Raw genomic sequence first — 22,030 nt, forward strand, 5'->3', positions numbered from 1 at the left:
TCACTCCAGACCAAGGAATATTCCCTCCACCCTAAGCCTTTGGCCATTATGTATTAGTTACATTTATATCCCACCTGCTTGCCTCTTGCAAAGAACCCAAGGCAGCTTACGAGGTAGGTTAGGCTGAGAGTCAGGGACTGGCCCAAAGTCACCCAATGAGCTTCACCGGGGCTAGAACCCGGGTTTCCTCAATCCAGCACTCTAACCACTACACCACACTGGTTCTCTAATTAGTAGCATTAGTAGAAACTCTCCATGAGTAGCATGCATGTGCCTTAAATAAAATGTAAGCTCCTTCACCTACAGAAAATAGTTAGCAGCTTTCGTTCAACTTCCAGAGGGTAGCTGCGTTAGTCGATTGCAGCAAAAACAGTGCCTGAAAGACTAACAAATCTATTCTGGCATGAGCTTTTGTGGGCCACTTCACCAGATGCATGGAGTGTTATAGTTTCAGGTTTATAGATAATATACATGATGGTGGTGGTGGGTGAGAATTGTCAACAGTGAAGTCAGAAGGAACATAAATGCAGAAAGTACTGACAGTGACCGTCACATTCTTAGCAGCAGTCATTCACAGTACAGTTGCTGCTGATGACACAAATATCCTTAACATAGGTAGCGTAATAAAAATCCATTATCCTGATTCAAGCCCCTGACGACAGAAAGAACCCGATGATGAAGCTCAATGTGCAAACCTGGCTCACCGGGCTGTTTAGGGGCTAAACAACCCAGCAGTTAGTCCTACAACAAACTATGGCTTCTCCACTGGGTTGTGTAGTATAAATAGAGCAGCTTCTCTGGAGTCCCAGATCTCTCCTCAGTTGCCCAGTTTATATTCCCAAGCCATGTAAAATAGCAGTTTTTGATGCCAGAATTTTGTTCACACTCCACTCAGCTGTGAAGCTCACTGGGTGACTTTGGACCAGCCACTGACTTTCAGCCTAACCTACCTCACAGGGTTCTGTGAGGATAAGAGGGCCTTTTTTGCTGTGGCACCCTGGTTGGGGAATGAGCTTCCCAGAGAGGCTCACCTGGTGCCTACATTGTGCTCTTTTCAGCACCACGTGAAGACCTTTTTATTTTCCTAGGCATTTTAGTTTTTCAGTTTCTGTTTTAAATCTGGTATTTTAAATCTTTGCACTGCTGCTAGCTTCTATTGGGTTACTATTCTTATTTTTTATACTGTAGCTTTAAACTTTTATACGGTATTTTATCATCTTGTATTTTATAGTTTTAATTGTTCTGAACTGCCCTGAGAGCGTCGGCTATTGGGCGGTACAGAAATGTAGTAAATAAATAAAGTGGAGAGCGGGAGGAGGACCATATAAGCTGCCTTGGGTTCCTTGCAAGAAGAAAAAAGGCAAGATATAAATCTAATAATAAATAAATAACATGATCCAGTAGAGGCTGTGCAAATAAATCTTTTAATCATTCCTTATCTTTTAATCCATTTTTGCACAAAAATGTGGTTTAGACATTTGTACCCGCATTGCAACAGGTGGCATGAAAACATGATGAAGAGGAACTAACATTCATCTCTCTCCGTCTCACCCCCACCCCAAGAGAAAGCAAATCATTTACTTGGCCTGAATGCCCATCCAAAGCATCTGCTGTCTCTGGACCACATCTGGATGCTTCCTGACAAAATCCTCATCATAGCGGAGTTTGAATTCCCATCCTCTGCTTATCCTCAGGAAAGCCATGTGCTCCAAGAAGTCTTTCACATCTTCTGGGCCGAGCTGGAAAAACAAGCTTATTTAATTTATTTATGTTTGGATATATACACACACACATATATAAACAGGACTGGTTGGAGAAGCCAACCCTTTGATGAGATTAGCGGCTATACAAAGTATCAGGGTGTAGTCCCACAACGGTGCACATCAAGACTGGCCTGCAGCTTGTGAGACCGAAACTTACAGTGGATGGATCAACCTGCTGAAGCTTGCCTATGCATCTCATGTGCTTAGGGCATAAGATTAATACATACAGACCCACCTGCATGGTCACTGAGGTCATCAGAGGGCATGCTCTTGGTGGTTCCACATGGACCTATGGCCCAACTGGAGTCCACCAGGTGAAGAGCCTTCAGTGTGGTGGCCCCCTTTGTATGGAATTCCCTGCCTTTGGACATCAGGCAGGCGCCAATGTTCTGTTGCTTCTGGTGCCGCCTGAAAACATTCTTATTTCAGAAAGCCTTCCTTGACGGACCGGCTGTGGTTTTATCAGAGTTCTTGTTTCTTTTTTAAAATACTAATTATTTTAATATGTTTTTTATTCTTTTACCCTATCTGCTCTTCACTGCTCCGAAATCTTTGGATGCGGAGCGGTACACAAATATTGCAAAACAAACAAACAAACAAACATCTAAAAACGCAAGTGTGTTTAAGAAAATAAGACCCATTCTGGATCTGACCAAAGGCCTATGTCAGGGGTGCAATACCTCAGGCCCGGGGCCATCCCTCCCAGATTTCCAAAATGGCCATGCCCCTCTCCCATGCCCCCCCACTACCCCCCCCCCCACTACTGATCATTTTGTGGCTTCCTGGCTTCTGTGCAGTCGCCCCCCCCGCCGCCCATTCTAAAAGGTTGAAATTATTTATTATTTAATACATTTCTATGCCACCCCATAGCCAAAGCTCTTTGGGCGGCTCGCGAAGATGAAAAACCATTAAAAATACATTATACATAGCATAAAACCATTTACATAAAAATGTATAAATGGACAGCACACACAGTAACAACACGTACCTAAAAACAATTTATAAACAATCAACCAAAAGACAATCCGGGACCCGATTACAGTCATTATATGCTGCCAAATGCCTTAGAGGACAGTTTTAACCTGGTGCCAAAAAGATAACAATGTTGGTGCCAGACGGGCCTGATCCCCATAATTGGGGAGGCCACTTCCGAGAAGGCCCTCTCCCTTGTTGCCGCCCTCCGAGCCTCGCTCGGAGGAGGCACCCGGAGGAGGGCTTTAGATGCTGAACTTCATGTATGGGTCAGTTCTCCTAAGCCTTAGTTACTGACAGTACAGTCAGAGCTTTAACCTAAAATGTGCTGGTCTCTTTGGCCCTGCCCCTTTTGCCTTTGGCCCCACCCAACACTGGAATGCGGCCCCTGAGAGCTTCTCCAAAATGGAATTTGGCCCTCAGGCTGAAACAAGATTCAACACCCCTGGCCTATCTAGTCCAGCATTCTGTTCAAACAATGGCCAACCAGCTGCCTGTGGGAAGCCCACAAATACGAAGTGAATGCAACAGCACCCTCCCACTCATGTGTCCTCTGGTCCTGAGTCCTGCCTTGAGGTAGTATGTTGCACTGAGATGACCACCTAGCCTTAACAAGAAAAACCCAAATAATTACAAAATGGAACTTACTTTTGTAACTGTTGCTACTTCTTTCCTTACTACCCAACGGTCCTGCGTAAACTTCCACATCTGAGGAGGAAAGCAGCAGGGGAAGAAGAGGAGAGAGAGGAAGAGACCATCATAAGTGTAAATGCCAAGGATGACAACAGGCATTTCCTCAATGTGAATAAAACTGTAGTCTTAAAAACACCTTTAACATTGAGCAAGTCCCACATTCCCTCAGTGGGATTTACTTTAGGGAATGGGCCATGGCTCAGTAGCAGAGCAGATGATCTACATGCTGAAAGTCCCTGGAGAATTGCAGCCAATCAGTGTAGACAACACTGAGCTAGAAGAATCTATGGGTTGACTCGCTTCGTATCTGGTTAGTAAACATACTTCGAACTGGACTATAAGAGTACTCTGTTCTTGAACAGCTGATCCCTGTTCAAAGCCTTTATAACCTCTGACCGACCAGCAAAATGTATTGAATATTTATTTATTGCTTTTCTATTTGTTTGTTTTGTGTCGTTTTGTATCATTTTTATCTTGTATGCCGCCTGGAGAGGGTTCTATCCTTAAAGGCAGCCTAAAAATAATTTTAAATAGACAAATAACATACATGTTAGGAATTAAAAGGAAGTGGCAGATCTCTAAATCAAGGCATACAGCATCTCACCGGCTAGCAATCCCTCCATGTGGTAAGCAGTTGTCTACTGGTAGCCAAAAGAATACATAGCCAGGTAGGCCACTAGACCAGCTCAGCATGGCAATTCTTACATTCTCAAGCACAGATTCCCCTTCCCTTTCTTTGACTCTAAAGAGGCCCTTTACAACACACCAACCCACACTCAGTGGGTGTTGGTTGTTGCTGAACCGTGGGTTAGTGTGTTGTCTGAACCCAGGACATTTTCTGCAGGGTGGCTTGTTATTTATTACATTTATATCTGCCTTTTTTCCCTCCTTCAGGAACCCAAGGTGGTGCACATAATCCTCCTCCTCCTTTCCTTTTTATCCTCACAACAACAACCCTGTGAGATAGATTGGGCTGAGAGTCTGTGACTGGCCCAAAGTCACCCAGCGAGCTTCCATGGCCGAGTGGGGACTAGAACCCGGATCTCCCGACTCCCAGTCCAACACTCTAGCCACTACACCATGCTGGATCTCCGGACAACCACCCTGAACAACCCAACAACAAATCACAGGTTCTCAAGGTGACTTGTTTGAGAAAACGAGCCACAGTGCATGGTTAACAAGCCACCCTGCGGATGTTCAGACAAGACGCTAACCCAGGGTTCAACGAACAACCCAGGGTTCAACAACAACCCACACTCAACCACTGAGTGTGGGGCAGCGTGTTGTCTGAACAGCCCCTTAACCTGGATTCTGTTCATAGAGCTCTCCTTGCAGAAAGTCCTTTGTTTGATTTCTCCCCCACCCTTTGATCCAGAAAGTGCCTTAAGGAGGCTTACAGAAGCCAATAAAATGCAGTTAAATAGGGCTTCCACTCCAGACATGTCCTGGATATTAAATAGTGAACTTGTTCTCCAAGTATGGATCTTCTTGCATGGTTCAGAAGCTGTGGCTAGTGCAGAATGCAGCAGCTAGGGTGCTTACGGGGACACCCAGCTCTGCTCACATAACACCTGTGTTAAAAGAACCGCACTGGCTGCCTATTAGCTACTGAGCTAAGAACAAGGTTACATTATTGTCATTCAAAGCCCTAAACAACTTAGGACCAGGATACTTAGCAAGACCGCCTTCCCTTATGCATACCCAGGCGACCTCTAAGATTGTCAGAGGAGGTCTTGCTGTTTGTTCCGAAATTAACGGAATGCCACCACGCAATACCTCGACGGCAGGCCTTCCGGGAAACAGCACCCACCCTTTGGGAAACCCTCCCTCGTGCATTTCGGGAGGTAGAAAACGTGGCATCTTTCAAGCGCCTCCTGAAAACACACTTGTTCACCCAGGCTGTCCCTGGGCTGGAATTACATTAATCACGCCGCTCCGTCTCACTGTTCCTCTTGTATTGCTTTAATTGCAATTGGAATGGTTTTAACGTTGTGTCTTTAATATTGTATTTTTAAATGCGATTTTAATATTTATATGGGAACTGCGGAGGGAGTTTATTATATTTTGCAGTGTAGAAATATCACAAATAAATAATAAAATTTATGTAGTTTATTTATGAAGCCTTATTTTTAGGCCGCCTTTAAGGGTAAAACTGAAACAAGACCATCAAGAGGGAGCAATCAACAGGCTTGTGGGGGAACTGCGAGGTTTGTAAAAGTACAAAATCTTTGTGTGTGGGGGGGAGTGACCCTAAAAGGGCAAAAATCGCCAAGCACAGTCCAGAGAGGGCTAAGCATGCTTAGCAGGCATGGAATGCTGAGTGGGGAAGAAGGAATGAAATGGAGTTTTCTGGAACAGGGCTGCAACACTGAACAGGGGCAATCCACGCTGCAATGTTTTGAGGAAACAGAAGCTGTTTTGTCAGTACTCACAACGAAATCCCTTCCCCTGCAGAGCACTTCTGCCGGGACACTGCTGTGAGGGCTGGAGGTATCCTTCGGGTAGAGGACATCGCTGTGTTGTTAAGAAAAATATTGATTAGTCTCAGGGCAACACGTTGCCACTTGTTCCTAATATGGAAACTCCAGTCACTTGCCCAGCGGCACCTTACAACACTGTGTGGATTACAAGCCACTCCGGCAATTCCAAAGGAAAAACAGAACAAAGCCCTTTTTATATTACGCTCGAAAGAATTTTACAACAGTGGAAGCTACATCAAAACTGGTCGTATTGGACACAGCTCAGTAAGACTAATTTTTCAAAGAACTGCAAGGGTGTGATGTGCAGTGGCTCAAGGGGCCAAGGGGAACCCAGACGGCTTTGACAATTACGGGGTAGTTGTTAATAACTTTAAAAAGAAAGGAAGTGGGGGCCCTTCCTTCAAGGAACTCAGAATTGCGTAAACGGCACCGCTCCCCCCCCCCCCCCAGTGTTCTTCTCACTTTTTTTGTCTCAGGGTGACACTACTGGTGTAAAGGTTGTCCTGGCTGAGGGGGGATTTGAATCTAGGTTTCCCCGAGGAAAACTCTTTATCCACCGTCATTCCTTCTATCACTAACCTTCGGAAAAGAGTGCCGTTGCTTAGGAAGCCAGAACGGCGCTCTACCCCAGGCACAAGAGGGAGATATTAGCAGCTTTGAAGAAAGACAAAAAGTCCTCCCACTCAACACGGCAACTCTCTACGGGTGAGAAAGGCTACACCGCCAGAGGCAAAACCCAGAAGGTACCTGCATATTCTGTCCACACAGGCAGAGATATGGCTCCCTGATTTGTCCCCTCTGCATTTTTAAAGCCTATGTGTCTACTGTACGCTCATGGGATGCAAAAAACATTCATTGTAGGAAGCCCAATACATTTCGGCCTACAACGCATTTCGGCCTTTTCGTTCCCACATATTTTTTTTGCATCCTGAGAACCTGTTTTTCTACTTTGTGATTTACTTTGGATGCTCACCTCCTTCTGTTTTCTTATTGCGCGTTTACCACCCTGTGGTCCTACTCTGAAGTGTGCTTTCTGCATCAGGCTTTACCATGCCCAGCTTTGTAAAGATAATGCCACAAGAACAAAAGGCTTTCATTTACCTTTTCACCACCCAGTTTCCCTGCACCAACAGCGCCACCTGCTGTATGCACCGCAAGGCTGCGGTAGGATCAGTCCCAGCAGCCAGGAGGCTCATCAGGTTTGCAAAAGCGATGACCTTCACTGAAGGGGGCAAAAGCAGAAATGGTTGTTCAAGAAGTAGTTTAAGAGAGATTCCTGCAAAAATCTAAAGGAGGGGTGGACAACTTGTTGGCCGGTGAGATGTTTTGGCCTACAGCTCCCATCAGCCCTAGCCAGCACAACCAATGGTGGGGGATGATGGGAGTTGTAGGCCAAAGCACTTGGAGAGCCATACATTGCCCAAAGCCAACCTTCCACAGATGTGTTGGACTCCAACTCCCATCATCCCGTCAGCATGACCAGTGCTGGCTGGGGATGATAGGGCTGTAGTCCAACACACCTGGAGAGTATCAGGCTGGGAGGAGACAGATTTCAGTGAAAATACAGGATTTGGGTGTTTTTAAAGTGTGAACGACGAAGCATTGCACAGCGTTTCTTTGTGCGATGCTACAGCATAGACTCTCGTTGATGAGTCAGGGTGGGAGGAAAAGGAGGGGTTGATGTGCACAGGATCCCGCCTCAGCACAGGATGTTGGATTTAATTAATGGAGGGAGCAATCCTATGTCCTCTAGACAACATCTGGGGGACATCTGATTTTTCGGTTTCTGGGCTCCAACGAGGGCTCCGACCTCAGAGACCGGAAACCACCCTCCTCACCCCCTCCCAGCTGGCGCGGTTCTCTCCGCGCCAGCTACATCTCCACACTCAGAAACAGAGCACGGGGGGGGGGAGGAGACCGCGGAAGCAGCATCACGCAGCGTCCTACAGCGTCCTATGTGCTGCACAGCCTGCCCCACCCCTTCTTGCTCTGAAGCTCCCCGGCTACACAGGTGAAAGCACACGTCTAGCCAAAAATGTAGGGCGGCCAGAGCACAGAGGAGATAATCACCTCCGTGCTCCAGCCGGCCTGCACTGGATAGATGTCAGCCTCCAAGTTCGGAGGCTGACGGCTACCTCCATAGGGCTGCGCCCTAAATAACTGATATCACCTGCCACGATTATATGCCAAGTTAGTTCGCAAGGACATCACAGGTGGAATAAATGCCTAACAGCATACCGTTTTTCATCAAGATCTTGATCTGGTCAGTAAGGGGCAGAGTTCTCAGCTGAGCCATGGGCAACACGTTGCTCGGGGCCACAGGTCTGTCCCTACATACAAGAGAAAACAAATGAAACAGCAGCAGCAGCAGCAGAGAATTAAGGTTTGGGTACTGTAATTAAGCATGCTGTTCCATCCTATTGCTCCTTGTATCGCTCTGCACTATTATTAGAATCGGAATTGTTTTTCAGAATGTATTTTAAATGTGATTTCAATACTTATATGTAAACTGCTTAAGGATTTTATTATATTATGCGGCACAGAAGGACCACAATGCCACGGAGAGGTTGGGAGAAACCAAGACAGCTCCAGACGGGAGAAGTCAGGGCGGGAGCTGCAATTACACTTGCGAAGAACAGAACACAGGGACGCCGCCTTCTACCGCACCAAGCTACTTGTCCGTCTATACTGGGGGTGTGGAACCCGTAGCCCTCCGGATGTCACTGGGCAACAAATCCCATCATCCCTGGTCACAACTGGCGGGGGGAGCACAGATTCCACATCCCTGAGCTACATGGAATGGCAGCAGTTTTCCAGAGGTTTAGATACAGGTCTTCCCCAGCCCAATCTGGAGATACTGGGGATTGAACATGGGACCTGCCCCACGCAAAGCAGGTGCACAGCGCTTGGGGCTACAACCCCTCTCCAGCTGCCCTTCGGAGGTTCAGACAGGTATCCTTCTGGGCCCTTTCTGGAGATGCCAGGGATTGAACCTGGCCCTTCTGCAGGCAAAGCAGGGGCTAGACCCCCTGAGCTGCAGTCCCTTCCCTGGAGCCAGGGAACTGGCAGACCTACTGGCACCCGACTGGTAGCAGTGCAAGAAGTTGCCCATTCCTGGATTCCTGGAGAGGTGGAGGGAAGTGAGAGGCTGGGTGAAAAAGGAGGGAACCCAGAGGGGCCAAGTGAGAGTGGGGTGTACTAAGTAAAGAACGGATGCAGGCCAACACAGGAACATAGGAAACTGCCTTATATGGAGTCAGACCCTTGGCCCTTCTGGCCCAGTACTGTTGACACTGACCGGGAGCAATGGCCCCTTCCCCTAAAAATAAAGACTCTAGTCCTCATGGCTCTGAATACAGGGTTGATTTAAATAGGAACATGGGGAGCTGCCTCATATCAAGTCAGACCCTTGGTCCCTCTAGCCCAGTATTGTTGACACTGACCAGCAGCAATGGCCCCTTCCCCTAAAAATAAAGACTCTAGTCCTCATGGCTCTGAATACAGGGTTGATTTAAATAGGAACATGGGGAGCTGCCTCATATCAAGTCAGACCCTTGGTCCCTCTAGCCCAGTATTGTTGACACTGACCAGCAGCAATGGCCCCTTCCCCTAAAAATAAAGACTCTAGTCCTCATGGCTCTGAATACAGGGTTGATTTAAATAGGAACATGGGGAGCTGCCTCATATCAAGTCAGACCCTTGGTCCCTCTAGCCCAGTATTGTTGACACTGACCAGCAGCAATGGCCCCTTCCCCTAAAAATAAAGACTCTAGTCCTCATGGCTCTGAATACAGGGTTGATTTAAATAGGAACATGGGGAGCTGCCTCATATCAAGTCAGACCCTTGGTCCCTCTGGCCCAGTATTGTTGACACTGACCAGCAGCAATGGCCCCTTCCCCTAAAAATAAAGATGCTAGTCCTCATGGACTATGGCCCATGAGGACTAGCTTATACCGAGTCAGACCCTTGGTCCCTCTAGCCCAGTATTGTTGACCTTGACCGGCAGCAATGGCCCCTTCCCCTAAAAATGGCCCCTTCCCCTAAAAATGGCCCCTTCCCCTAAAAATAAAGACTCTAGTCCTCATGGCTCTGAATACTGGGTTGATTTAAATAGGAACATGGGGAGCTGCCTCATATCAAGTCAGACCCTTGGTCCCTCTGGCCCAGTATTGTTGACACTGACCAGCAGCAATGGCCCCTTCCCCTAAAAATAAAGATGCTAGTCCTCATGGACTATGGCCCATGAGGACTAGCTTATACCGAGTCAGACCCTTGGTCCCTCTAGCCCAGTATTGTTGACCTTGACCGGCAGCAATGGCCCCTTCCCCTAAAAATGGCCCCTTCCCCTAAAAATGGCCCCTTCCCCTAAAAATAAAGACTCTAGTCCTCATGGCTCTGAATACTGGGTTGATTTAAATAGGAACATAGGCAGCTGCCTCAAACCGAGTCAGACCTTTGGTCCCTCTGGCCCAGTATTATACTGACTGTCAGCAACGGCTCTCCAGGGTTTTGGGAAGGATTCTTTCCCAGCCATACCTGAAGATGCTGCGGACCGAACCTGGGACCTTCTGCATGCAAAGCAGCTGCTCTACTGCTGAGCCAGAGCCCCCTCCCAGCATCCCAAGGCTTTGGGTAAAAGGAAGAAGGGGGAGACTGGACATTTGAGGAGTGACAGGTGAGAGAACTGCTACGTGTGGCCTAACAGGAAAAGCAAGATGGAGCAGAAGACAGGGCCAAGAGGGTGAGGCGAGGCCGAGGGACCAACTGTAAGGCTAAAGAGAAGACTGCAGGGTAAGCAGTCAAGAAGGCCTGGAGCATTCTCCTTGTAACACTGACCAGGTGAGTGAGAAACGCCTCCAGCTGTTAGCAACACCAGAGCAATTACAAGGCTAGGCCGCGAGTGGCCTACTTGTAGTCTTCCAGTTTTGTTTTGGGCCTACAACTCCCATGAGCCCTAGCCACCATAGCCAGCGGTGAGGAATCATCAGAGCTGTAGGCCAGAAAAACATCAGGAGGGCCACAAGTTGGCCACCCCTGAGTGAGGCCTTTCCCTCCGGAGTCAGAGAGGTCCTTGGCTAACTTACTTTTCTTCTTCCACACTTGGAGGTACCAGCATCATCAAGTATTCACTGCGGAAAGAGAAAGAATACATCCTCACAGCGCTTCACACAGTTAGAAACTTGTTCCATTCTGCCCTCCCACTGGAACACGGACACACACACACACACAAACTCTGCCGTCATGTATTTGGGCACTAGTGGAACAGGGGTTCGAAAGAAAACCAAGCACAATCAGCTGTGCGTGTGGAAACAAACCAGCCTCTCCTAACCTGGTATCCTCCAGATGTGCCAGACCGCAACTGCTACAAATCCCGGTCAGCCAGCCATTGGCAGAGTTGTGGTCCCACACATCTGGAAATCAGTAGGTTGAAGACAGCTGCACTACGGAACAAAAAAGGCAGGATCCCCAATTAGAATACAGCAAAAACACACAAATTGCAAGGATGTACTCGCAAGGTCCAAAATAGGGCAGCAAGATTGTTAACAGGGACTGGCCAGTGAGCTCGTATTACGCCACTACTTTTTCAGCTGCACTGGCTGCCAGTCCATTTCTGGGCCCGATTCAAAGTGCTGGTATTAACATTCAAAGCCCTTAATGGCTTGGGGTGAGGTTATCTGAAGGATCGCCTCCTCCCATATGTGCCTGCCCGGACCTTAAGATCATCATCAGAGGCCCTTCTCTGTGAGCCCCTGACAAAGGAAGTGAGGCGGGTGGCTACTAGGAGGAGGGCTTTTTCTGCTGTGGCACCCCGGCTCTGGAATGAGCCCCCTAGAGAGGTTCGCCTGGCACCTACATTGTATTCCTTCCGGCGCCAGGTGAAGACCTTTTTATTTTCCCAGGCATTTTAGCATTTTAGCTTTCTAGACTTTTAGCTTACTGTTTTATATCTGTATTTTAAATTCCTGCACTGCTGCTAGGTTTTATTGTGGTTGTGTTGTTATATTGTGGTTTTAATGTTCTATATATTTTAAATTGTTTTATTGTGTGCCATTTGGTTTTAATTTTTGTGAACCGCCCAGACAGCTTCGGCTATTGGGTGGTATAGAAATGAAAGAAAGAAAGAAAGAAAGAAAGAAAGAAAGAAACTTGGAAATTTGGCCTTCTTTAATTAACCAGCATAATATACTCAGCTATTTGGCCTTATTTAATTGACCAGTATACTTGGCTATTGGGCCGTTTTTAATTGACCAGTACACCACTACAAATTTATAGTATTTAGGAAGTGGATTTTTTTCATGTGAATTTAGTCTTCATAGTGTATAATAAACAAAATTAAGATAGGTCTATATATTTCCTGAGAAAGACTATTCCTAGTCAAAACGGTAATACACGGGGGTTCCATTAACTGGCATGGACTCATATGATTGACACAATGTATATGTACTGGAATTATTGACTTCCTCTGTAATTTGGTGCATATAATTGATTGTGCCTTATTTGTTTATATGCACGCCTTCAAATTATTATCAACTCCTTTTCATACAATATATATATTGTATTTTGCAGTTCTGTAAGGTTCTTTGACAGCTGCACTAGGCCAAGATTCTCAGAATTGGAAACAACGGTGGAAAAGACAGTGGAATATCAAAAGATCCAAGTCATTTTGGAAGAGTATCACACATTTGCCATCAGTCCAACGACTGACTATATTCTACTGCTTAAATGACTGAATATTTTGCTCAGGAATCGGCAAGGAATACCAGTAGATTGGGAATTTATTAAATGACCGCAAAGATTTTGATAACAAGGAAATAGTGAGTTTGTAAGCCCTCAGCATTGAAACGATGGATAGTTAAGACTTGGTAAGCCACAGAGATGGGCAACACTGAGTTGAACATGTGCATTTAAAGAGATGGGAAATTGAGATTTTTCAGAGATCTTGACCACCAGTTCTTACTTATATGAATTCAAAATACAATGCAGGTAGTACTTAAATAAGTAAAAGGCGGTACCTATTGGACATCTGATTACTGGGTAGCTTTTGACGTGCCAACCGCCCAATCATTAATTCACGAACAGTGTATCCTCTCTGTGTCTATCGATTTCTGCAACGGCACAGTCCTATGCACGCGTACTCCTTGAATGTCTGAATTCAATGACAACTCCCAGGTAGAATTAATGTAGAGGTGCATCTGCCAGCCCCACATTGCAGGACCAGAATTTAGATCTCCCCGCTTCCAACTCGAGAATTGCCCCCCCACACACACAACAAGTCAAGGAATTAAAAGCAAGATTTTTTTTTACCTTGGAGATTTAATTAATTCAGTACTCCCAGCCATGCCGTGACCTTGACTAAACAAATACTGGCGCTCATGTTCAGAACGGCTGTCCTAGGAAAGACGGGGGGGGAAAGCCCAAGGTTCGTGATGGGGTTCAGATTCCAAGCAATCCTTAAAGATTTAGCTCGCTTTCACACCACTGTAAACAACTGCTCAGATCCCACTGTCCTTAATCCCCATGTAAGTACTACATAATGCTAAATAGAATAGCTGGCATTCTTTTCACATTGCTAAAAGATATGCACGTAGGGGTTTTAAAAGCCAAGCTTATGCGGTTTTCTTCTGGCTGAAAGGAAAAAAGCAAGCATTTTTTAATGTTAAAAAAGTTTCAAACAATTAGAAATGTGTGGACACTACTTGCACCAGGTCTCCACCCCCAAAAGGAGCTAGTCTCCAGTCCCACCCACAACTTTTTAAAAGGGATCACCGTACACCAAAAGGTACTGTAAAAACAAAACAAAAAAGGACTTTACAATTCTTATTTAAGCTTACTTGGAAGTAACCCCCACTGCATGCAAATTGACTTGCTCCAGGTAAACAGATAGAGCAGCTGTCCCCAACCTAGTGTCCTCTAGATCTTTCAGACTTCAACACCCATCAGCCCTAGCCAACTAGGGTCAGGAATGCTGGGAGTTGTAGTCCAAAACATCTGAGGACACCAGGTTGAGGAAAGCAGAGAAATAGGAACAAGTTGTTACTCTAAGCCAGGGGTGGAGAACCTGTGGCACTCCCATCATCCCCAGACACTGGGGCTGATGGGAGCTGGAGTCTAACAACATGTGTGGTGGGCCACAGGGTCTACATCTGATCTAGCCTGAGAGAGTGATGCCTTATGATCACTGGAATCCTTTGATGTTCTGTTTGTTTTAACCGCTTTAAATAATTTGGTGTCATCAGCAAACATGACCACTTACTGCTCATCCAAAACTCCAGATCATTTATGAACAGGTTAAAAAGCAAAGGTCCCATTACAGAACCTCCTGCTGTTTCTTTCCTTATAGAAACCTCCATGCAAAGTGACAAGGGCTTGCCCTATCTACATGTGGGATGGGTATGCATTTGTGCTGGGCTTGGAAGAGACACAGACTTTCCCCTCCTTTGTGTAGAAGAGACACGGACTTTCCCCTCCTTTGTGCAGCAGCTTGCAGATGGGCAGAAACAGCTGGCGGCCCAGCTGTTGCTTCTTGCTTTCTTTAAACCTCTACATAAAGGAACTCTATCGGAGCTGGCCCACTGACAGCAGAAGGCAGTGGTGATAGATGTTTTGGCCTACAACTCCTATCAGCACTAGCCAATGGCGAGGGATCAAGGGAGGGGCCAAAGCTCAGTGTGATAGAGCACATGCTTGGCATGCGAAGGTCCCAGGTTCGATCCCTGGCTTCTCCAGGTAGGACAAGGAAGGAATCCTGCCTGAAACTCTCGAGAGCTGATGCCAGTCAGTGTTGGCAATACTGGGCTAGATGGACCAATGGTTGACTCAGTATAAGGCAGCTTCCTATGTCCCTATGTAAGGGAGTTGTAGGCCAAAACATCCGGTGGGCCACAAACTGCCCACCCCGACATATAAGGCAGCCCTCCCCAAAGCAGTGTCCTCCAGATGTTTGGACTTCAACTCCCATCAGCCCCTGCCAGCACGGCCAATGGTCAGGAATGCTGGGAGCTGAGCCCACCATTTAGCGTCGCACAATACCCTGGAGCGACACTATGCTGGGGGGCCTTGTGCGTCTTCAAAATGGAGGCTTCCAGATGTGCTTACCGTCGCGCTGCTGCCCTCTCAAACCTAGCCTGGGCCTCGTGTCAAAGGCTGCCGGGATCAGACCAAAATAAATGTCCTCAGCAACGCTCCAGGTAGATCAGAGGCTCAGCTGTCGCTCTGCCAAGTTTTCTGTGCCTCCCCTCCACCCCCACAAACAGACACACCACTCAGCTAACATCCCATGGCCAGTGAGCGCGCTCAGCCCTGACTGGGATGTTTGGTGGGGCAGGTAGTCCCCCCCCCCAATTTCCCCTCTCTCATTTTTTTTTTATACTTCTGTATTATTTTTTATACTTCCATTTTGGCCCCGCCCCTGAGAGCTTCTCTGAAATGGAATGTGGCCCTCAAGTTGAAAACAGTTCTGCGCTCTTGGTATATATGATAAAACAGGGGCGGGCGGACTTCAGGCTTGCAGGGTCTGCTTCATTGTTTTTTTTACTAGAAATCGGAGATCCAGCAACCAACGGAAGGTGCAAAAGACATCCACTTTGAATTAAAGAATCCCGAGCCCGGGCATTTGTTCTGAGTGCCAGAACTGAGCCCATAGTCCAGGAGTGCACAACCTTTTGGTCCCTGAGGGCCGCATGTGATGCTGGCTTGAGAATCAGGAGGTGCAGATGGTTCTTTTAATGCTGTTTGTCAGGGTGGAAACTGAGCCCAGAGAGCCCCAGAGCAGTTCGAATTCTGAGGAGGAACAGCTATCCGTGGGAGAGGGGCCAGCTCATCCCTCCCAGGCTCAGCACCTGGCAGAGATTCCTCCCGCCAGCATTCCAGAGATAGATAGCAATCCGGGTAGTGAGGGAATGCCAGAGGGGGGCTTCTTAGATGCTCGACGTAGACACAAAGAGCAACAAGCGATGGAGGGCGCGGAAAGGAGGTGTAGCGCCCGTTTGGCACGCAAGCAACGGCCGCCTCCCATAGACCCAAGGGAAAGAGGGAGGATCTCTCCCTAGCCCATAAGTTCTGGGTCTTCAAGTGACTCTCTTTCAAACGGGGATCAACTGCCTACTTGAAGCTTAGGCCACCCTGCTGTTCCTTGCTTTAGTCGCTGGTGATTAGCGTCTAAAAGAGTCATTAAGATGTAAGAGGATTAAAGCTTTGAAAAGAAATCCTTTCCTCTGTGTCTTGAGTTGGCTATTGGAATCTACTGAGAGAGGCGGCCAAGGCGCTCCTGACACTGTTAGCGGCAGCAGGGAAAGAGAATCTGTACGAGGATCTCTGGAGGAGAGAGTGCAAGTGCGTGTGTGTTGGGGCAGGGAAGGAATTCAGTGGAACGGTCAGAGCATCTGGGGGTGGGGCACAGATTGTCCACCCGTGTCCTAGTCCTTCCACAAAAAATCCCACTCCTGGTTACCCCCAAACTCAGTGTATATATATTGCGGGGGGGGGTCATTTTGCTGTTGCCATCGCTAAATAACTGGGAGTCTGAAATCTTTGTGGATCTCTACCAAACCACCCGGAGATCCTGATCTAGCTTCCGTCCACTCCTGTAATAAACTGTGTAAACATACAGCGTATCTCACGAGCCCCGTCTCCAGCCGAAACGCACACCTACCCGTAAACCGTAGTAATGCAGGTGAACCCAGTGCTCTTCTGCTTGTCTCTTCTGCAAGAACTCGTAAGACTGAACCCGCCGCTGACGGGCCTGTTCCGACTCCGGGCGGGAGAACCTCACCTGAAAGCGTTGACCCCAGCCATCATTAGCCGACACGATCAAGGCTCCCCAAATGAAAACAAAACAAAGGCATCCCACTCTCTCCCTACACCAGAGGCGCCTCTAAACCAGGCTTCCCCAACCTGGTGCCCTCCAGACGTCTTGGACCACAACTCCCAGCATTCCTGACCATTGGCCATGCTAGCAGAGGCTGATGGGAGCTGTAGTCCCAAACATCTGGGCAGCACCAGTTGTGGCCCCAAACATAGGGCACCAGCTGTGCACACAGAAGGTCCCAGGTTTGATCCCCAGCATCTCCAGGTAGGACCAGGAAAGAATCCTGCCTGAAACCCTGGAGAGCCGTTGCTGCCAGTCAGTGTTGACAATACTGGGCTATATGGACCAGTGGTCTGATGCAGTATAAGGCGGCTTCTTCTTCTTCTATTTATATCCCGACTTTTTCCCAGTAGTGTGACTCAAGGCGGCTTTACAACATTAAAAACGTGTACAGTTAAAACATACACACAGAAACATACAAAAACTAAAAACATAATTAAATCAAATATAATTAAATTATAATTGTATAATTAAATACAAGTATTAATTGTATAAAATATCAACATTTAAAAAAACAATATAAACAGTAGTACCCATCTATCATATTCTCACAGGTCCAGACTATCTATCCCTAAAGGCCTGCTGGAACAATTTTTTTTTTACCTGCCTGCGGAAACATACCAAGGAGGGTGCCACTCTTGCCTCCCCGAGAAGGGAGTTCCAGAGCCTTGGGGCAGCCACTGAGAAGGCCCTACATTCCTACCTTTCTATGTTCCACCAGCCTGGAGAAGACTGCTTTAAATCCATAATGATATGTAAAGAATGAAAATGTTCTGAAGCCAGAATGTCAGTCAATGAACCATCAACATTACAGGCTTGTTGGCATGGCAAGGGGACTATTTCTACTGCTTACCCTTCCCAGAGCTGTAGCTATCATACTCCCGTTTTCAAGAAGGCATCATGTCTCCAGCACTCATGGCTGAAGGTTGTGTGTGTGTGGGGGGGTGTCCTGACCCCTAGGATGCCCCGCGTTGACTTTTCTTAAACTATTCACACCCATGAGAGGCCGTGCATGGCTAGCCTTGATTCAGCCCAAGCCACAAAGGGAAAAATATAAAAATAGACCAGAGGCAGAAGAAAGGGGTGGTGGAAGGAGGAGAAGACAAGAAGCCCTGTGTGTGAAGCCGTACAACAGACAGGCAAGTTTTGTTTTGAAAGACTAATTGAGACTAGGTCTATCTATGAAAAAAAACATTAGCCTCTATGATGAGCCAGCTATCTCTTGTTTAAGGCCAAGCTGGAAAAATATTTAGCTTTCTCAAAGAACTGAGAGAGACTAAACTATCTCTGAGAGGCAGTATCTTCAATAGCTTATCACACGACCTATGTATTATTCCCATCATCTCTTTCTGTAGGTTGAGCTGCCTTTTCCCTGCCATGCTACATTTCTAGGCGCAGGGAGTTCTTGTTAATATGGAGCAGCATGCACTCATGTGAGCAATCCCCCCGCCTATATCTAAAGTGGCACAGTCCAGATACAGGACCATACACGCGAGCGTGAATCGGCAGACAGGGGAGAGGACATGGACACGTCTGTGTGAGCACGCTTGTGCACGCACGTGAGCAGCCCACAGTGGGAGAGCAGGAGCCCAAGGTTTCCCAGACTACCCCAAGAAGTTACCGCTGGTAGCAAACCCATCAAGCCTTGGAGGTTTAGGGCATGCTGGGAGTTGTAGGACTTTTTTCTGTCTGAACGTGCATAGGATTGTGCCCTAAGGTAGCAGGTGGTGGGAAAGGCCCCTGATTGAGGTTTTGGGCAGCTGCTGCAAGCCAGAGTTGGCAATACTAAGCTAAGTAAGGTTACAGTCTGACTTGGCAGAAGGCAGCCTCCTATGTTCCTACATAAAGAATTTCATGGCTCCAGCACCCAACATAGGTATCAAAGAGGGCATCTGCATGTACCGTGATCTGCTTGACATCTTCTTCAGCTTCATCCTGGGAAGAATCGCCAGCTGCGATGAGAAAAGCAGGAGAGTTAAATACTAAAACTACCTTGGCGGTAGGGATGGCGGAGAATTTCTCCCCGAAACTTCGGGGGGCCGAGCGCCAACGTGTTCGGCCCCCCGAACAAGTTTCGGGGAGAAATCCTCCGCACCCCCCCGCCCCCCGCACCCCCCCGGGACGGGACTTACCTTTGCCGAATGTCCCTCCCGGCGGCGGGTCCGGCCGGCGGTTCGGCAGCTGTTCGTGCGGGGCAGGAGCGGCAGCTGGTCTTTCGACCGGCTGCCGCCGCCGCCATTCCAACAAAAGAAAAAAAAAACCAAACGCCCCCATGATAGGCTACATGACGATTAACGTAGCCTATTATGGCTAGATCTGCAAAGTCAGCCGTGATAGGCTACATCAATCGTCACGTAGCCTATCACGGGTGACTTAAAAAAAAAAAGTGCGTACGGATAATGGCGGCCCCCATAGGGAGCCACCATTCCCGTTCCTTATTTGGTCGCTGTAGTCTACGTAAATCTTTACGTAGACTACAGCGACCAAATAAGGAACGTGAATGGCGGCTCCCTATGGGGGCCGCCATTATCTGTACGCGCTTTTTTTTTTTTTAAGTCACCCGTGATAGGCTACGTGACGATTAACGTAGCCTATCACGGCTGACTTTGCAGATCTAGCCGTGATAGGCTACGTTAATCGTCACGTAGCCTATCACGGGGGCGTTGTTTTTTTTTTAAACTTTCGAGTTCGCGGCCGGGCGAGGTGGGAAGCCTCCTCCCCGGCCTGAATTTCGCGGGGGGAGCAGCGAAGCGCCTCCCCCCCACCGCGAACAAGCTTCGGCGAAAGGTAAGGGACTTTCGTCCACCCCTACTTGGCGGTCAACATTTCTGCTGGTGGGGATGCCATCCTCCAGGTACAATTCTGCCTGCATCTGAAGCTCCTAAGGGGATGCATGAAGGGCCCTGCTGGATCAGAGCAACAGCCTATCTAGTCCAGCATCCAGTTTCCCCACAGCAGCTAAGTAAGCTGTCTCTGGGAAGCTCACAAGCAGGACCTGTTGTTGCTCCCCAATATACTGCTTCTGATCCTGGAGGCAGCAGAAAGCCATCATAACTACCAGCCTCTGATAAGATCTCCTCCATGAACACCGAGAGATTATCTTTTACAAAGGTGCTGAATCCCCCTTTAGAGCCCATCCTACAGGACTGCCAACTTTGTCCAACAGCCTTGGGAGAAATGAAAATTATTGACTGGCATTGAAGATTAAGTCTGCTAACATATTATAATAAGTCAATAAATATTGTCTAGACTTTGTGAAATGTTGTAATTAGTTTTTTCATAAACACCCTCCTTAATAGTTCTTATTTTGGCATCACTTTCTGTCTAAGAGGGGCATTTTATTATGTTTTTGTATGCAGATGGCCTGATAGGTTAATAAGCAATAAACTGAACTTTGCTTTGCTAAAGCCCATCTAGCCAAGCGGCCACCCACACTATCTGCAGAGAGAGCTAGCTATCCGCACGCCACTTACGCTCATTAGCAGCTTCTCTTTCCCGGTATTTGGCATCAGCTTTGTCCAAGTAGGAGAAACTTGGCCTCATTTGCAAGATTCCGTGGAGTGGCGTAAGGTGGATCTCACCTGAAGGGAAAAGATCTATTTGTTCCACCGATATCCTGCCTTTCCCTCCAAGTAGCCCAAGTAGCATACACGATCCTCCCACTCCCCATTTTAACCTCACAACAACCGTGCAAGGTAGGTTAGGCTGAGAGTCAGTGACTGGCTCAAAGCCCCCCCGCCCCCCCATGAGCTTCACGGCCAATTGGGGACTTGCACTCGACTCTCCCTCGTCCTAGTCCAACACTCTGACCACTACACCACGGCAGCCACAACCTTCCACAGAAGCAGCAGGGAAAATATGTGCCCTGAATGCTGCGCCAGGAGCAAGGGAACTGGGGGTGGGAAAACATGTCAGCCTCTCATTTTGTGTCCAGAATCCAAAGCTTTATAAAATGGGCTTTAAAAAGAAACCCACACATTTTAACACAAATGACAAGCCTTTAAAGATGTGACAGAAACTCTGAGAATTCAAGTCACCTTTTCTGTACACAGCAGCGGCATAGCGTGAAACATTACTCGTGGTCTGCGAGGAGCAGAAAGATTGCTTGTCCATCAGCTTCCTGGAAATACACAAAGCTGCTCTGAGTAGAAAGAATTTTATTTTATACAGTAGTTTTAAACTTTTATATTGTATTTTATTATGTAGTATTTTATGGCTTTAATTGTTGTGCACCACCCAGAGAGCTCCAGCTATTGGGAGGTATAGAAATCTAATAAATGAATAAATAAAGCAGTGGTTTACCAATGAGTCACAATCTAACCTTTTCTGGCATGACCCAACTCAGTTGCTCTCATAGACAGATAGACAGACAGACAAGTGGAAAGACAGGGGAAACAAGAGCAGAAAGAGAGGTGGCATGTCTACAGCATACATGTTTACGTTCTGTGCTCAGAGCTGTAGTAGTAAGTCTGAACTGTAGGAGCTACAACTACAAATATTAGGAAAGAAAAATGTCTAGATGGAGGGAGCCATCCTGTCACCTGTAGACAGCATCTTGAGGGGCCATACGATATTTCAGATTCCCAGCTCCAAGAGCTGGGAATTGGAGCTCCGCCCCCACCGCCCCCCGCCGCAGCCGGTGCAGAACCAACTGCACTGACTGCTCTCTGAGGGCTGGAACTCAACCTTGGAGAAGGGGAGAAGGGGATGTTTTGGTGGGCAGGAGGAGACTGGAGAGGCCAGGATACGAGCTATCTTGGGGCATATCTATCTTTCTCCACCCCCCTCTGAAATGCTTTCGCTAGACGGGCAAAACAGCCCATCTAGTGAAAATGCAGGGTGGGAGGATGGGGAGGTGAAGATTGCCTCCATCACTCCTCCTGCCCTGCAGAGGATGCTCGTAAGCCTCCGGGTGAGGGGGCTTATGAGCATCGAGGGTGCAACCCATAGGATTGCACCCTACAGCTATTTCTGCCAGTAACTAAGCCTTAGGAGAGGTATTTCAACCTTTTCTAACGGGGAAAAAAGCACGTAAAAGCCAGGAAACCACCGAACAATTGATGGGGGGGGACCTCGGAGGGCCGGATTTGGCCCCCAGACAGGTCAGGTTCGGCCCTTGGGCCCGAGGTTCAACATCCCTGTTCTACACCGATTGGCAGTGGCTCTCTGGGGTTTCAGGCAGGAATTTTTCCTAGCCCTACTTGAAAGATGCTAGGGTTTGAACCTGGGATTTTCTGCATGCAAAGCAGGTTCC

The 22,030-nt window shown here is 47.6% G+C and overlaps 1 protein-coding gene across 9 annotated transcripts in view; it reads right to left on the minus strand.

The window, feature by feature from the left end:
* Window positions 1-22,030, minus strand: part of POLR3E (RNA polymerase III subunit E) — a 51,336-nt gene that overhangs the window by 21,268 nt on the left and 8,038 nt on the right. For all 9 annotated transcript variants that reach the window (XM_084818489.1, XM_084818490.1, XM_084818483.1 and 6 more), the window contains 11 exons: window positions 20,814-20,896; window positions 20,250-20,357; window positions 18,679-18,728; window positions 16,561-16,680; window positions 13,215-13,300; window positions 10,994-11,038; window positions 8,147-8,238; window positions 7,010-7,130; window positions 5,861-5,942; window positions 3,384-3,443; window positions 1,582-1,739 (listed from right to left, as the gene is read on the minus strand). In XM_084818489.1, coding sequence (XP_084674615.1) covers window positions 1,582-1,739; window positions 3,384-3,443; window positions 5,861-5,942; window positions 7,010-7,130; window positions 8,147-8,238; window positions 10,994-11,038; window positions 13,215-13,300; window positions 16,561-16,680; window positions 18,679-18,728; window positions 20,250-20,357; window positions 20,814-20,896 — 1,005 coding nt within the window. The remainder of the gene's footprint in view (window positions 1-1,581; window positions 1,740-3,383; window positions 3,444-5,860; window positions 5,943-7,009; window positions 7,131-8,146; window positions 8,239-10,993; window positions 11,039-13,214; window positions 13,301-16,560; window positions 16,681-18,678; window positions 18,729-20,249; window positions 20,358-20,813; window positions 20,897-22,030) is intronic.

This window comes from Heloderma suspectum, chromosome 12, assembly GCF_057233095.1.
Source record: "Heloderma suspectum isolate Gila_16-S chromosome 12, 16-S_ref, whole genome shotgun sequence".
NCBI lineage: Eukaryota > Metazoa > Chordata > Lepidosauria > Squamata > Helodermatidae > Heloderma > Heloderma suspectum.